We start from the raw sequence: 16153 nt of genomic DNA, 5'->3' as shown, positions 1-16153 counted from the left end.
TCTGGTGGAGACACCCACCTAGAGTTCATTCGATGCACCCAGGAAAATCAAGGACAACAGTATACACGGAGACAATGCAGAAGATTATGTTAAATGGACGCACCCACCAGACATCATATTATTATGACCCAGCAGAATTATGACCATCGTGCCATGGACTGGTCTTTCCCCACCGGTGCTCTGTATAAAAGGTCCAGTGTAGATCCTCAATAATGTACCCCACCCTGATGGACCCCACTTTAAACCACCAAAGCGAACGGTGCTAGCCTGCCCATGCTTGCCTATCGCCCCATACTTGATATACCACATGCCTCATAATACTACTGTATTTCATCAAAAATTTTCATGTAGAATAATCTCTTTTTTCCCCCTCATTTTCAATGTAAAACATGTTAAGAAATGCAACTATAATCATACTTTCTACCATGGATTTTGGACTTTCCTGCTTCAAGAATTAAAAAAAAAAATCCTAGTGATCATTCGTGACTCCAATATATAAAAGCCTGGGATCATGATAAGAGGGCAGCGATGATAATCCTTCTGATGTTTCAAACTTTCATATTGCAGTAGGTGGACCCTGAACGAAATGAAGTGGCCTAGGAAAAATCTATAATCTCTTACATCTTTGCAACCGCAGAGCTATTAACTTTACCTGAAAATAAAGCAATAAAATTCTCACCTTGCCATGACTTATGCTGTACATCCTCTCCATCGTCATGAACAAGCCAAGTTCTCTAGCTGACGTCCAAACCAGGAAAAATAATATAATGTCTTCTAAACGTGCACCGAAGGTAAAATCATGGAGTGGACTAAAAATTGTGCAATAAAAGAGGGCAAAATTTTTTATAAAGTTAGAGGGCATAGTACCTTAGTAGTGCAGCAGAATTCGGTGTCATCCACACAAAGCTTCGGCAGTGCCATCTTCTTCCCAGCAAGTCATGCAGTTTGAGACTTTCTCGGTGCTAAGTTCAGGTCAAGTTGACAGCGTAGCCAAGAGAGACATACAACAGAAAACAGAAGAAACTAGAGCATAGGGAAAACATCTCTTCTTTGATCTGCTCTAGTCACTTGCAGCCGTACAATGCCATGCCGGCAACAGGAGGAAAAGCAAAATGATGAATATGATTTAATGATAATTTTTTCAGAAATAACAAACAATAATATAATGAACTATAAGGGGCATGCAGAGAAGAGCATAGCACAGTCCGCTCAAAAACAAGCATAGAAGGGGCCACGACCCTGATGGCATTAGGAAAGCAAATAGAAAATGTTTCAATGTGTACTTCCAGGAGAATTATGTATCCAACTTAAATTTACCCTACACTCTGCCTTTAAAGCCTCACAAGTTGGAGAGCCATTGGCAAAAACTACAGCATCAGAAACAAAATTAGATTGTTGTTCGTTGGCATCACCAGGATGAACATCGGCGTCAGTCATTGTGTTCTTTGCTACTTCCATGTCACTAGCAGAACTGGCGCCACTGGCATCAGCAATTCTGTCCTTCACCTCTTCCATGTTACTGGCAAAATTGGCACCAACAGCATCAGTAGTCGTGTTCTTCACCTCTTCCATGTTACTAGCAGAAGTAGCACCATCAGCATTTGCAGCTGTGTTCTTTGCTTCTTCCATAATACTCGCAGAACTGGCACCATTAGGAACACCAGCATCACCAAGCACATCCTTTAATTCATTTGCTGGAGCCGTGTTTTCTGAACAGACAGGTGGTGATGCAGGGAAAGTCACTTTTGATCTTTCATTCTGCTGCTTATACAGGGACATGGCTCTCTGCAAACCATGAATCGACACAAGAAATCAATCATCTAACAGCCATCAGTTCATATTCCTTCAATTTAGTATGCCCAACATATTGTTTGAATCAAACACTTCATAGCTTTTGAAGTGCAAAAAAAAAAAAAAGGCAGTCTACTGCATGAAATAACAAATTGGTTCTGGTTGTGGTATGCGCAAGCCAAATCTGGGTTATGAATTCAGTAGATGATTAAGAATACAAACCACTCATTGAAATATCATGTCATACTGACTAAGGTTCAAAAGTTTAAAAGTTCACAGATAATCAGCCTACAGAATTCCAGTTTGAGTACTAGATCTAAATCCCATTTGACTTAGAACAACGTAAATCTTAATTAAGAAAATGCTTTCTAAATGCTCAAATGTGTTTTAGAAATTGTTATTAAAAGCCCAGAATTCTGTGAAATCAATACATTGTAAACAAAAGCTTAAAAAGTCTGCAAGCATTTAGCCAGCAAATAAGGCTTGCATATAAAGGGACACCAAGAAAATAAAAAAATGAAAAGAGAATTGTGTCTTGCATAACACTGACTTTTGAACATGTATATATTTATTTGAAATGCGAATGGTGAACATCAGTTGACATAAGCTTAAATTTAGCACAAATTCTCATCTTTAAATATTACTATACCTGAAAAATAGCATCTTTTGTTGTGGGAAAGAGTGAGCTGAAGATGTGACTTGCACCTTGTCTTCTCCCTCTAATATCTTCTTTATTATTCTGCAACAGAAGAAATATGTCATCATCAAAGGAAAGAAACATGATACAGTACAGAAAAAAATATGAGAATGATTTTGTTTCAAGCAATATACATTATCTCTTCAGTACCTGAGAGTGTTCATGTTTAGATTTATCGTATGCATCAGTTATCTCCAGTTTCCCCAATAGAGACATGCACTTTTTGTACAACTCTGGATCCGCAAGATCAAGCGAGATGTCAATCCTGGACAGGTACTTGGCACAAAGGTTGGCATTATCATCCCCTGGTGTTTTAGAAGACTCAGGTATCTTCTTCTGTATAGTTTTTGGAGGACTTTCAACAGCATTTTTTGCTGAAGGTGCATCACTTGAGCGCTTTGCATCAATACCTTCAGAAGGCAGATGTTCTGTTCTGGCCCGTTCACTGGATGAGCACTGGCTAGGTTGCTGAACCCAAGCTTCATCCGCAAGAGCATGTGTTGAAGGTTCTGGTTCCTTCCGAGGTACAGGAAAATCCTCATTGATGTTACCATTTTGTCCCTTCCACATATCAGCATTCATCTCCCACCCTCGGCTACCTACTATATGTCTATTCTGATCCCATTCTGACCTTCCATACATATGGGATTCATCACCAAATACACCATTACTACCATTCCACACTTGCAAGTGAGGAGGGCATGATCCATCAACTGGATTATGCCATCCAAATGGGCGGCCATGGCCACTGAACCTGTCAGACACTTCATGCATGTGATAAGAAATCCCAGTATGGCTCAAATCCATTGATGGTCTAACACCAAATAAAGGAGGACCAGGAAAGTGCTGCATAGCTGGATGAAATCCAGCAGGAGGCGGACCATGTTGGAGAGGCATGAAACCATTGGCTACAGGAGAAGGCCAGGCTGGGCCACTTTTCCAAGCATTTCCATGACCTCTTCCCAAACCGATGTCACTGCTCCTTCTTTGACGGTTATAGGATTTGCGATCACCAACCTGGACTCTATTATCATCTTCATATGAGCCCAAAACTGGACTGTCAATTCCAAGCCTGATAGGTGGGGGAGGCAGGAGGTGATTAGGTGAACTGCCAGAGAAGGGACCAGTTCGGTTAATAGATGATGAACCACCTGGAGTGGGCTCCCTATTGCAAAGCTCAGTCTGAGATTGATCATCCAGAATTGGTCTCTCCAGAGGCAATTCTCTATCTCCAGCTCTGGAACTGCAGCGTTTTGGTCCTACTTCATTACCAAAACTTTGTCTAGCACTGGTTCTATCTGGAAATCGTCTCTCACTAGTAGATGGAGATTTTTCTCTTAACTTATTTGTTGAAGTATAAGCATCAGATCTTGGATTCTTATCATACTGAGAAGCAGCAGCGGTTTCCATAAAATGGACGCGATCTTTTGGTTTAAACTTATCAGATGAACGAGAATCAGAAGCTCTCTCACGATCTCTGGTAGCAGTTGGACAATCCCCTGTAGAAGCGGTACTACGGTGAATTCTCTCTTCAGATGGTGATTGTCTGCATGCAGAATCTGCTTGCTTTGATTTATGCCTGAAAATTAAAATAGAAACTGAGGTTATAAATAATACATTATCAAGCGACTGCGAAAGACAGGGAACAACCATATGAATAATATCTGCCACATATTATCAACTGCCAGGAAAATTACACTGGAAAACAATTACCGACAAACACATATCAGGCAACATTAACTAATAACAATAAATAGAGGGAATTAAAATAATATCTGACATCGGAAAAAAAAAAAATCTAAGTGGACATGAGATAAATATAAAGTGGAATAAGACAAGGAAAGAAATCCATAAGAAAAACTCGTAAATGAAGAGTATCTACAACATCTGATATTTCACCAGACAGTTCCTGGCCAAAAAGAAAATCCAAAACAATACAAGCACTTCACAAGCACTTCTCTAGCAGTCCTGACAAGATAGGTGGCAAAAACATGAGCAACCCACCTCTATAATGAGATAACCCCACCATCAGCACACAATACCCACATATCTTCACTAAAAAATATAATCTCTGTCGCTTCAATGCCATTACCCCCCCCCCCCCCAAAAAAAAAAAAAAAAAAACAAAGTTAGATCATTCCATAAGTTTGATATCATGCAGATGTTGAAGCCGCTGGCATTTTGGTGTATCCTTATATAAACAGATCTATAGAGAAGCAGAATAGCTATATGACCGTGCATCTTTTTGAAATCATGACTATTTCTCAAAGTATGGTAACTCGGAAGAATCACTCGGAAAAGTCACTCAGCTGTCTTGCACCATTGACTTTGCTTCATTATGTGGCATTCACAGTGCCAAATCAAAGAGAGCAATGCAGCTACACACCAGCTGTCTTGCACCATTGAGTTACACTTTTGAGTTACCAAAGGATTTTTTGTCCTAAAAACATAGTTTTTAAGATAGTTCCACATCTTTGCAATATAACCATCAAAAAATCTCAAACAGCAACCATACTTCTAATGGAAAAGATCCACAAAATATTGAGATAAGTATTTCTTGAGACCTATACTCCAGGTAATCCATAGTTAAGTTATAATTTTCTATAATATTATATACTGATCACATAGTCTTTCGAGATAATCATGAATGTGTAAGTAATCAATCCAATAGCAACACTATAAAAATTAAAAAATAAAAAAAGGGTGATGGCCATAAAAGAGGGAAAGATTTAACCACAAAATGTGATTGAATATCTTACTAATACAAAAAATAGATAAGGGGCAAGGGATGATTATAGTGCAGGGACTACCTCCAGTGGACACTACTATCAAATACAATGAAATTTAGCAGAAGGGATGAAATAAGAGACAAGAAAAGGTACCTGCTATAATCTTTGACAGCATAAGCACTCGAGCTGGCAGAGCTCTTTGGTCGGTTATTATTTGGACTAGAATCAACCTTTTCTAAATGTCGATGCTCCGACCTAGATTTCTCAATACGGGAATCAATTCTACTAGGAAATTTTTTTTCCGCATCTTCATGTGGTTCCTTTGCACTTCGAATCTTCAAATCACAATGATCCTCGGACCCCTCAGAGAACCTCTTGCTTCCACTATTAAGCTTGGTATCACGATCATCAACATAAGGGCTGCCATCATGATCATTGTGCTGAAGCTTACTTTTTTTATAATGACTCTCAGAGGGAATGTTTTCATCTCTATAATGCTTATTCTCAGACCTCTCACCAATACGATCCCAAGAGGAGCGTTCATCTTCGCGCTTGTCATCCCGGTGTTTTTGGTCCCTGTCAACATCAACCCTGTATTTATCTCTATACTTTCCATCTTCATGCCTTTCATCTCTGTAGCTTTTATTTTTAGTATGATCACCTCTAGCAGATAGTCTCCTATCACTCCTATTATCACTTTCTCTTGCATCACCCATCCATTTATCTTTATCTTCAGAGTCATCTCTCCTTCTCCTAACATGTTTCTCAAGCTCCTTTTCAAAATCAGGATTCTGCAACTCATGCTGTGCTTGCCATTCTGTTAAGTCACAAAGATGGAAGGTACTGGTTAAATCTAAAACTTACTGAATAGGGGAATGCAATATATTTTAGTAACAAATTATAATAAAAATATATGAAACAAATATATGGCATATTTTTGAGTAACAAACTCATATTACACTAGTAAGAAACAAGTCAAAATTCACAAATCAATCTAAGAAAAAATTATGAAGCAACTGTCTGATCGCCGTTGTAATTAGCCCAAATACTAGATTCTGAGATGAGAGAATTGAATTTCTTAAGATTTTGATATGTGAAAATATGAAGTAAGCAACAGCAATGACTATAAAATGAAAATGAACTGTCTTAAAGTAGATGATTTTGTATATGACATGGAATTTCATCACAAAGTAAATTGGCTTCCATAAACCTACTTAGATCTTCAAGGGTGTTATAAAATGGAAGAAGGGAAGAAGAATAAAGAAAACTTCGAGGAAAAGAAGAATTGCAAACAAACCCTAGTATTTCCAGGATGCATGAATGGCAAACAAGCTAGCCTTATACCAACTAGTTAAGCTTGGCAAAATAACCCATCAACAATAATCAGAAAACAAGGTCAAAGTTCGGAGTTTAAGTTATATGTTCAGATTGTATAAAGATCAAATTGTTTGTTTTTGAATTTTCATAAACATGCAAGCTGCTGCTTCTTATTCTATAGTCACTCAATTATATTGATCCTCCCACTTTCCTCTTCAAATCTAGCCATTTATGGAGAGCTGTGATCCTGGATTTCCAATCAATCTGTTTCAATGGTTCCTCAGTTTCGCTTTCTCGAGAATTCTCCCACTTTCTTCTTAAATATCTAACCATTTATGTATAGCTATGGTTAACCGTGCACATTCTTGATATCCAATCAATCTTCAATGGTTCCGCAGTTTCACTTTTCCAAAAATTCTCAACAGATCAGGAGAAGGAACCTGCTCCAAACTTTTGGGGCATTTCATGAGAAACTGCACCAAGCTACCAATGAAGACTGACATCACGCACTAGTGGTTTAAGTTGTACCAGATAACAAAGCATCCCATATCCTATGTCCGGTATTTGGGCAAGCACTTTCCACAATGGTTTTAACTAGTATAATTACGAAGGTAGTTAGTCTCTATTTCCCTTCTTCTTTTTAACATACACTCCCTGCACACCTATAGTTTTGAATTAATAGAAACAAGGAAATGCTTACAAAATCCAGAGAGTAAAGACATACACAGTACACCAAGAATGGAGTTGGGAGTCCATTTTTTTCTCTTTTGCCATACTTTCTCCCAAGTATTAACATAAACTGACACAATTAAAACTCTGTCCTGATCAACTTAAGTCATACAAATCTCTAAACTCTTCTCTTTCTAAACATTTTTTCCAAATTCCTTGTGCATAACCAAAATCCCACTGGACCCACTCTATAGTTTCTTCTCATGGTTGTGTCTCTCCTCACGTTTCTCTGCATCCTATTATCATCACTGACACTTCCCCACAACCACTTGTGCCAGAGTGCCTTATTCAAACTGCCAAGACTCTCACACCTAAATCCCACCAACATTAGTTATTGCACAGAATACTCCAACTGACAAATATATTTCTCTTGTGACTCAATTTTCATCCACTCCACCAAAATAAGTTATTTGAGCTCCATAACCTAGTCATCAGTGAAGCCTGCAGGGTACCAAGCAAGTGAAGTCAATTGTTTAACCTCAACGATAAATGGAATCAGTGGACATGAAAATTTTCCACCCTAAACTTCATAATGCTAGCACTACTAATTATTTCTCACCCATCTACATTTCAATCAAAGCATTCTCATTGCAGTTAACATCTCAAGCATGTACATACGATGAGGAAACTGAAACTAGCTCTGTTTTTTATTTTTCTGCAAACAAGAAAGGTGCAATCACCATGATGAAATCTGAATCAAGACATCATCCTATAGTTCACCAAAAAGTCCTTGAATTAGGCCTTCCATCTCACCTGAAGTTCACTACAAATTTCCACTACTAGATAAAATAAGAAAGGGATATAGAGTCTCTCGAATTAAGATCTTTAGTTGGTGCAATAAAGCTTTCCTGAGACCATTTAACTAAAACATCAAGCATTACTAGATGTTTTTTTTTACCAATGAAACCTTTTCCAAAACTCATCATGGGATAACACAAGAACCCTTTTTTAATTTTTTCAAAGACATTTTTCTAGACTGATTTTGCAAAAAAAGTCCATTATCCAGCAATTATTTGGTATTAAACTATTCAAAAACAATATAGGAGTTAGATGTAGCACATTGACCATTAATGGGAGCACTTTAGATCCTGACAATATATCCTTCAGCTTTCCATCCGATATTGATGGCCACATCTCAATCACTTCTGCAATTTCCATTTAATAAAAAATGCACAATCTTTAACCTCCACAGCCCCTTTTACACAAAATGGTTCAATGAAAGTGTTACAACACCCAGTTAAAAACTTTTGCTGTGAAACTCTCAGAAAATTCAAGTTATCATCTGCAAGAATTCTATATAATCAACAATAAAGCAACAAGACATAAGCCTTCAAGCCCGAAACTATTTTACCTTTCATTTCACAAACCTCCTCCTTCACCTTCTCTTCATGCAAACTCTTTATCAACCTCAACTCCCCAAACCCACATCAAAATTATCGCCCTCCAAATTTTGTCTACACTCTTTTACCCAATCCCAAAGGAAACAAATTGACTTATGAAATATTAATTCACCCTTCTCCTTATATGATTAGCCACCTTCTCAAGTATAGGTATTTCATTTGCTAAAGCCAAATTCTTCCACATCCTTATCCTCAATCAATTGCTTCATCTTATGCGACTCAATGTGCTCCACTTTAAAAAAAAATGTCCCCTCACCATCCTCCTACATCACACTAATCTTTCGAGTAAAGCTCATTGATGTCCTCAAAATGCATAGTTGAGGCTATTATCAACCAGACACGGGCCTTTTTCTATCACAGCCTAAGCTTTGCACTTACATATATTCATTCTGAACCACAATGCTCAGCAAACTTTCTTCTGAACCTTCCACATCATTTTCATCAATTCTTAATCTTTCGAATAGTTTGATAGGCTTTTGTCAACGACAACAGAAGCCTCTATTTACTATAACCCAAAGATTTGCACTTCTACATTTAACTTCTTAATAACCATGCTTACAGAACACCTTCTTCATGATCCTCCAACTACCTTTTGATCCAACTTTCAAGCATCATGTGTTCCAACCACCCTATAAAATCCAAAGAGCTTCAACCCCCAAATATTTCAATGATGCCAAGCATATATGGACCAGTGAACATCCAGGCAAACCATTAGGAAGAGCAAAAATGAAGTGAGCCCTATTCTGTCGCAAGAAACTTCTCAATCTTTTATTTTATCCAACTCCCATGAACTACTTTCTCCAAGTTGCAAGAGCTTGCTATCAATTAGCTTGATTTCTTGGGCTCAAATCCATACCTTTTTCAATCAAATGCTCCATATTCCTTCTTTCACGTGTTAATAATCACACTAAAGTTTCTCTGATGGAGAAGAAACATTCTGCCATCTCAATTTTGTCGTACATGCAGCTTAAACTATCAAGCATTTGACCACAAACATAGCTCCATGCATCACTATTTTCATCCTCGACTTTCCTCCCTAAATTCTTGAGATGAATCTACTATTCTTTCTTATACTATCAAAAGCCTCCTAACCATGCACATTTCAACAAACAAGCCCCAGCAATCACACCAGATCCTTCCTCACAAAATCCTTTCTATGTCATTACCAAATCCTCAACATATCACCTTGACCCAGTTCCCTTGGACCAATATATTAATACCTCCATAAGATTTTGTAATCTATGCTCGATAATTTTTAGGTACACAAGAAACCATAACATACTACAGGTAAATTGATTAGATCAAGGATGGGATAACCTAATAAGATAGACATAAGGGAAAAATTAAAAAGAAAAAGTATTGTATTTACATGGAAAATATATCATCGAATTAGACTTTCTTGATTTTGTTTCTCCAAACAATTGTCTTGCCTTCTTAATTTCTTGCAAGATTCATTAGACTGGAATTTTAGGGGATTTTTTCTTTTTCTTTTTTTTTTCCCTAGTGTGCATGCATCGGTGGGTGGTGGTTATGGTATGTAGGTCACCATCACAATCCTGCATATTTAGGTGCTTAGGTGTTTTCTGGAGCTGATTAAACCCACACAAACCTCAACATGCTCGACAATTACATATAGTTCCCAAACATTGTTGTCAAGATCTTAAGATCCTCGGATTGGGATTAGTATGCATTGCAAGATCGAGATTTGGATCTTACATCCAGATAGTGGATCGGACGGTCCTTCGGAAGGTAAGATCCAGATCTGGGCCATGTCTCTACAAACTAAAGCTATTAGTATATCCATCTTTTAAAAATGATAAATTTCTTTGACTTTAACAGTGACCAATTCATCATTGATAAACTTCCAAAACATCAAATCAGCAATCTCTTTTAAAATTTCAACTTTTAAGAGTGAATAAAAAATATATTTAGTTGTTTTGGAAGCAAAGACCTATAGTTATCACTTTTACCATTTAAAAATTTTGATTTATTCTACAATTTCTTACCTCAAAGGAGAATCAAGCTCGGTAAGTCTATGTGTATATATATTTTTGGGTCAAATAACTCAGATTAAGATATTCCACCGACTTGTGTGGTGAAATATAACTATATTGATTAATAAAACACAATGTTTGTTTCTTGGACATGATATTTATGAGCTTATGGTTGTTGGAAGCTTTTTATGACATTATATGATGCGTGCTTACTCACTGTTCACTCAATCGCAATTTGAATATGCTTCTTATTTTCATGTTGTTTCACATCTATTTCTTGTGTTTACAAGAAATCGGAAAAAGTCTTACAATTTGCAATCCAATTCATGATTCAATCTGACTCAACCCCCGCTATGATTTACGATATGACCCTAACCTTAACAGTGTGGTCCAAAATGTAGACGAAGATCTCCAGCTAAAGTTGTTAGCAGTTTCATCGATAATGAAATCCAACCCAATAGATAAAAAATAATAATTTTAATAATCTAGTCTAGCTAACAAACTTCATGATCTTAATTCAACTAAACTCGCTAGATGTATAGGTCTACTTCAAGCTAACTAGTATATAGAGTTGACAAGACCTAACCCAATTCTTAGCCTACAAAATGGACATCCACCATCACTCTCTTGCATTTTGTCAACTTCTCCACTAAACACAATCCATTAACAATCCTAAGTCTAACCCCTTGTCTCCCAACTGGTCTTGGAATAAACCTCACAATCTCTTAAGTGTTCACTCTATCACCAATTAGAATTATAAAACTAGCTTCTCAGCAACACACCAGAGCTTAAACTTACACCAAATTTTCCACCAACATAGAAACTCTCGATATAATAGATTCTTCCAATTTCTGCCTGCATATTAGTTGAAATCAAAAGTTACAAATGATTACCTAGTCTCCTAGAGATAATTGGTACAAAATATCCTAAGCAACATGCTAAACGAAAACCTTCGAATACATTTTACCATAGTGATGATAGTCTTGAAATCAACCTCATATTCAAAGGTTAGTCCATGGAAAAGGCTTGACTACTTACCACGCCAACACAAATGTTATATTTCAAATGTTACATTGATGAGCACATTATAAAAAGGGTGGCATTCACATGAGATCCTTACACCACATATACCAAATAAAATGCCCACATGATTGAAGTTCATCGAGAACTCATATAAGAATGTCCTCAAAATTGCACCCTTAAGAAGTTTTATTTTCTCCAGCAAGGAGTTTGACTAAAATGTTTAACAAACCAGCCAACTTGGTAAGTTGATTATATGATGGCTTCAGTCCACCAAGCAAAAGAAAAATTCCACAAAAAACAAAACTGGCATACCAATAATATTTCCAATATCCTTGTCTTTCGCTAACCAAATGCATTTTTCCCTCTTATTTTACAATTAAGGTTCCCTCCACATTCAAAGCATCTTAACAAAACCTACTATATCAATACCTTACATTACTTTAATGAATTAGTCTTGAATTCTACCCCTCCTAGTTTTACAATAGATCCACCCTATGTTCATGGATCCTCTCCACTAATAACACTAAGTCTTGTTTTGCACTTATTTTTTTCATTTAGCTCTAGCTAGTATTCAACTTTCACATGACATCTTAAAGTGCAGCTCCACTTCAATTACCAATCTTAGATGTCATTAGAAACATCCTTTTCTATTTCCAGCCTTCTCCAAATAGACAAATAAAATTGGAATGGATCTACTTGTGAATATTGCCATGAACTCAAAACTACATCAGGAACCCCTCAAATATTTCCTTCATGGATTATACATAGTGCTTACCCAGCCTCACCAACAACATTCACCATGTGTAAACAAAGCCCTCCATCGGTCACTTTTGGTCCAATCTTTTAAAAAAAAGAAAAGCAAGGGCTTGTAATATATGCACCCACTCTTCAAGAATACAGCTTGCATTTGCAGCCAAGAAACATCTTATCAACATGCCTGAAACTAATAACACATCCTGATGCCTAACATATCGAAACAAAAATGTAGGCATGAAACCTTCCTTGCATGTACGGATGACTTCAATTCATCCTTGGGTTTGACTATGACTGTTTGACTATGACTGCTCCAATGACAAACAGTGATATTGCGTTTTTTTTTTTTTAATTTACCTTTTCCGCCAACCTGTAAAAGCACAATGTTGCTGTCGCAGGCACAAGTATTATGAATCTTAAATCTAACAAAAATAATTTTACAAAACCACGAATTATGTATGGATACAAAAGATTTGCGTAATATTTTCAAGAATCAGTTTTTTTTCGTATGTTAAGCTTATATGAAACAAATTCATAACAAAATGGTACATCTGGTCTTATATGTTATAGTTAAATTGACTGAAATTATTCAATTAGATTAAATTGGTATCAAATGCCTAGACTAAGAAGTAAAAAGCAGAACAATGTAAGTGAACATGACAAGTATAGACAAATTGTGTGCATAGCATAGTTAAATTCTCATTGATTTCTTGCTGGCGGCTCTGCAAAATCATCATGATATATCTCTGATTAACCAAGTATATCAATGCCATAAGGAACAGAACTCATAATAGATAAGCAAGCAAGAAATAAAATAATAATAACAATAATAGAGGCTAAAGTTATTGGGCGCATTACCACTATTTTCTGTATCCTTCTTTGCTGCATGTTCTTCTTCGGTGCTGCCTGTTTTAGAGCTATGCTTTCTACTCACCACATCATCAGACCTTGCATGCCTGGAATCTTGGGTTTTCTTATCCCTGTCAGATGCCCGCCCTCTGCCCTTGTCCTTTGTCTCCTTATACTGACTATCACTCTCTCTCCAGCTTGAATCCTTCTCCGGCCTCTGTTTTGCCGAATCAACCTTCCCTCCACTGTCCTCATTCCTCCCAACTGAACCCTCACGCCTTCTACTCGACCTGCCCTTTGAATCAGACGCCAATAACTTCGATTTTGAGCTTTTATTCAAGTCCACCGGCCCAAATTCCTCCTCTTTGAACTTCTTATCAACTACAAGATCATCATCTCCTCCCCCATTCCACCGATCAGAAACCGCCACCTCCTCCTCCCGTTCTTTCCTTTTCCTTCCATGCTCCCCCGAGATATCACCATTGCTGGAACCAATCAACTCTTTCCCCTGAGACGAACGCGAGGATTTCCGCCTCTCCAGCTCCAGATCTCTAGAAACCCTAGCTCCCGAGCTGGCGGCAGGCTCTTCCTCCCTCGGCTTCCTCTCTCTCGAGTACACATCCTTATCGGAGTCAGACTGATCTCTCTCCTCCTTGTGCTTGTGCGCCCTATGGGATCTGTGCCGAGAGCTCCGTGGCATCTCCAAGAAACCCTCAAAACCCTAATTCCAGACTCCAAATCAGGAATCCAAAAGAACTAAGAAATACTCCAACAAGCCGACCAACTACCTTCAAGAAACACCGGCTCGCCGATCTCCGTCTTGAATCGAACGATCCAACTGGAAAACTCGAAATTTAAAGCGGACGCCTCGAATAACAAAGAGAAGCGATAGACGGATGCCTGAAACGGAGGGCAAGATCGTCGAAGGAGAAGCGTGTCCTTCTCCGGAGCGGGGCGGTGATCAATCGGAGAGGCGGACGCGGGGAAGAAAGAGAGAGGAGGAGGAGGAGGAGGCGGCCGAGAAGGGGGAAAAGGGTGGGGGAAACGACCTTAGGGGAATCGCGGGAGGGATGATGGGTGGGTCTGAGAAGAGCCGCCCCTCTTTGTCCCTCATTCGAGTTTAATGCGACTCGAGGGCGCGTCTCTTCCACGAGGAGCCCCATAAAACTGGATTCTTTTCATATGGACGAAAATACCCTCATCGCTTTATAGACTATGGTAGTAACCGTAAAGCTCAGTGCGCGCGTTAGAGCTTTCTGTACATCGGACATCGACGTACAACATTTCAAATTTATTGTACATCTTTCCTTGAATGCGTATCTTGACGCATGATTTGCGGATGATAATATGTCGGATTGTAAAAGGTCCGGCTTGGTTTGGACCTAAGCTCAGGATCAGGGGTAGAGTGGGAAGTGGAAGAGTGGGGTCGGGGTGCTCGGGCGTGCCGGTCTCTCTAGGGTAGTTCTAAATACACCCCCCCTATTGCTCAGGACACCCCCCAAAAATTAAAAAAAAATTAAATACTCTCTACACCCCCCCATTTGCTAAGGACACCCCTAAAAAATTAAAAATTCCTAAATTACCCCCACCCTCCCCACCCCCCACCTCCCCACCCCCCGCCTCTGCCTCCTCCTCCTCCCCCCTCCTCATCCTCCTCCTCCCCCTCCCCCTCTTCCCGCCCACCTCTGCCTCCCCCTCATCCCTCTCCCCTCCTCCTCCGCCCCGCCTCTGCCTCCTCCTCCTCCCCCCTCCTCATCCTCCTCCTCCCCCTCCTCCTCTTCCCGCCCACCTCTGCCTCCCCCTCATCCCTCTCCCCTCCTCCTCCGCCCCGCCTCTGCCTCCTCCTCCTCCGCCCCGCCTCATCCTCCTCCTCCCCCTCCCCCTCTTCCCGCCCACCTCTGCCTCCCCCTCATCCCTCTCCCCTCCTCCTCCGCCCCGCCTCTGCCTCCTCCTCCTCCCCCCTCCTCATCCTCCTCCTCCCCCTCCTCCTCTTCCCGCCCACCTCTGCCTCCCCCTCATCCCTCTCCCCTCCTCCTCCGCCCCGCCTCTGCCTCCTCCTCCTCCCCCCTCCTCATCCTCCTCCTCCCCCTCCCCCTCTTCCCGCCCACCTCTGCCTCCCCCTCATCCCTCTCCCCTCCTCCTCCGCCTATTCACCCTCCTCCTCCTCCTCCCTCCTCCCTCCTCCTACTCCTCCACCCCTCTACCTCCGCCCCCCATCCCCATCCCCTCTTACTCTGCATCCCCCTCCGCCTTCTCCCCCTTCTTTGCCTCCTCCTCCACCCCCTATTCCTCCCTGCTCCCATTCCTTCTCCTCCTCCTACCCCTCCTCCCTCTTCTCTTCCACCTCCCCCTCCTCCTCCTCCTCCTCCACCTCCCCCTCCTCCAACTACCCCTCCTACCCCTTCCCCCTCCGCCGCCTCCTCCCCACCCTCCTACCCCTCCTCCCCTCCCCTCCGCCGAACAGAAGGATTCTGTTCGGTTGAGGGTCGCCGAACAGAAGCCTTCTGTTCGGCACCGTTCAGCCGAACAGAAGTATTTTGTTCGGCGATCCAGTGCCGAACGGAGCACGAAACGGAGGAGGAGGAAGGGGGGTGTACTGAGAAAATTTCAAGGGCAATATGGTAATTACACTAAAGGTTAGTTTGGGTATTTTTTTTTTAATTTTTGGGGAGTGTCCTGAGCAATAGGGGGGGTGTATTTAGAACTACCCGTCTCTCTATGGTAAAAAAGGTTAAAAAGGCCTTTTGTGACCCTTTCATTAGTTTCTTTCGTGTCAGGGCCTAAATGTCCTTAGCTGAAAGGATGATGATTATTAAAGTGCATTGTGCCCCGGTGAATCGTAACTAGATACGGGGTTCGGATCTTCTAGAT

At 40.1% G+C, this 16153-nt stretch overlaps 1 protein-coding gene across 1 annotated transcript; it reads right to left on the bottom strand.

The window, feature by feature from the left end:
* Positions 1 to 1211: 1211 nt before the first annotated feature.
* On the bottom strand, positions 1212 to 14397 carry LOC103708323. Its single transcript, XM_008793199.4, has 5 exons — positions 13292 to 14397; positions 5371 to 6034; positions 2639 to 4067; positions 2441 to 2530; positions 1212 to 1785 (listed from the first exon to the last, which is right to left on the bottom strand). The coding sequence occupies exons 1-5, from the start codon at positions 13980 to 13982 to the stop codon at positions 1273 to 1275; spliced, it is 3387 nt and encodes a 1128-aa protein (XP_008791421.1). The 5' UTR covers positions 13983 to 14397; the 3' UTR covers positions 1212 to 1272.
* Positions 14398 to 16153: the final 1756 nt, after the last annotated feature.

Source organism: Phoenix dactylifera, chromosome 11 (assembly GCF_009389715.1).
Source record: "Phoenix dactylifera cultivar Barhee BC4 chromosome 11, palm_55x_up_171113_PBpolish2nd_filt_p, whole genome shotgun sequence".
Taxonomy (NCBI): domain Eukaryota; kingdom Viridiplantae; phylum Streptophyta; class Magnoliopsida; order Arecales; family Arecaceae; genus Phoenix; species Phoenix dactylifera.
Note: the sequence above shows the minus strand (reverse complement) of the source record. Positions and strands in the feature narration are given on the sequence as shown.

What these genes read in the sequence shown, in the direction of transcription:
- LOC103708323 (XM_008793199.4), bottom strand. Translation starts at nt 13,982, where the DNA reads ATGCCACGGAGCTCTCGGCACAGATCCCATAGGGCGCACAAGCACAAG. An exon ending in GCTGTCAAAGATTATAGCAG is followed by an intron (nt 4,068 to 5,370) that starts GTACCTTTTCTT and finishes TTTAATTTTCAG; the next exon opens with GCATAAATCAAAGCAAGCAG. An exon ending in CAAAAGATGCTATTTTTCAG is followed by an intron (nt 1,786 to 2,440) that starts GTATAGTAATAT and finishes CATGGTTTGCAG; the next exon opens with AGAGCCATGTCCCTGTATAA.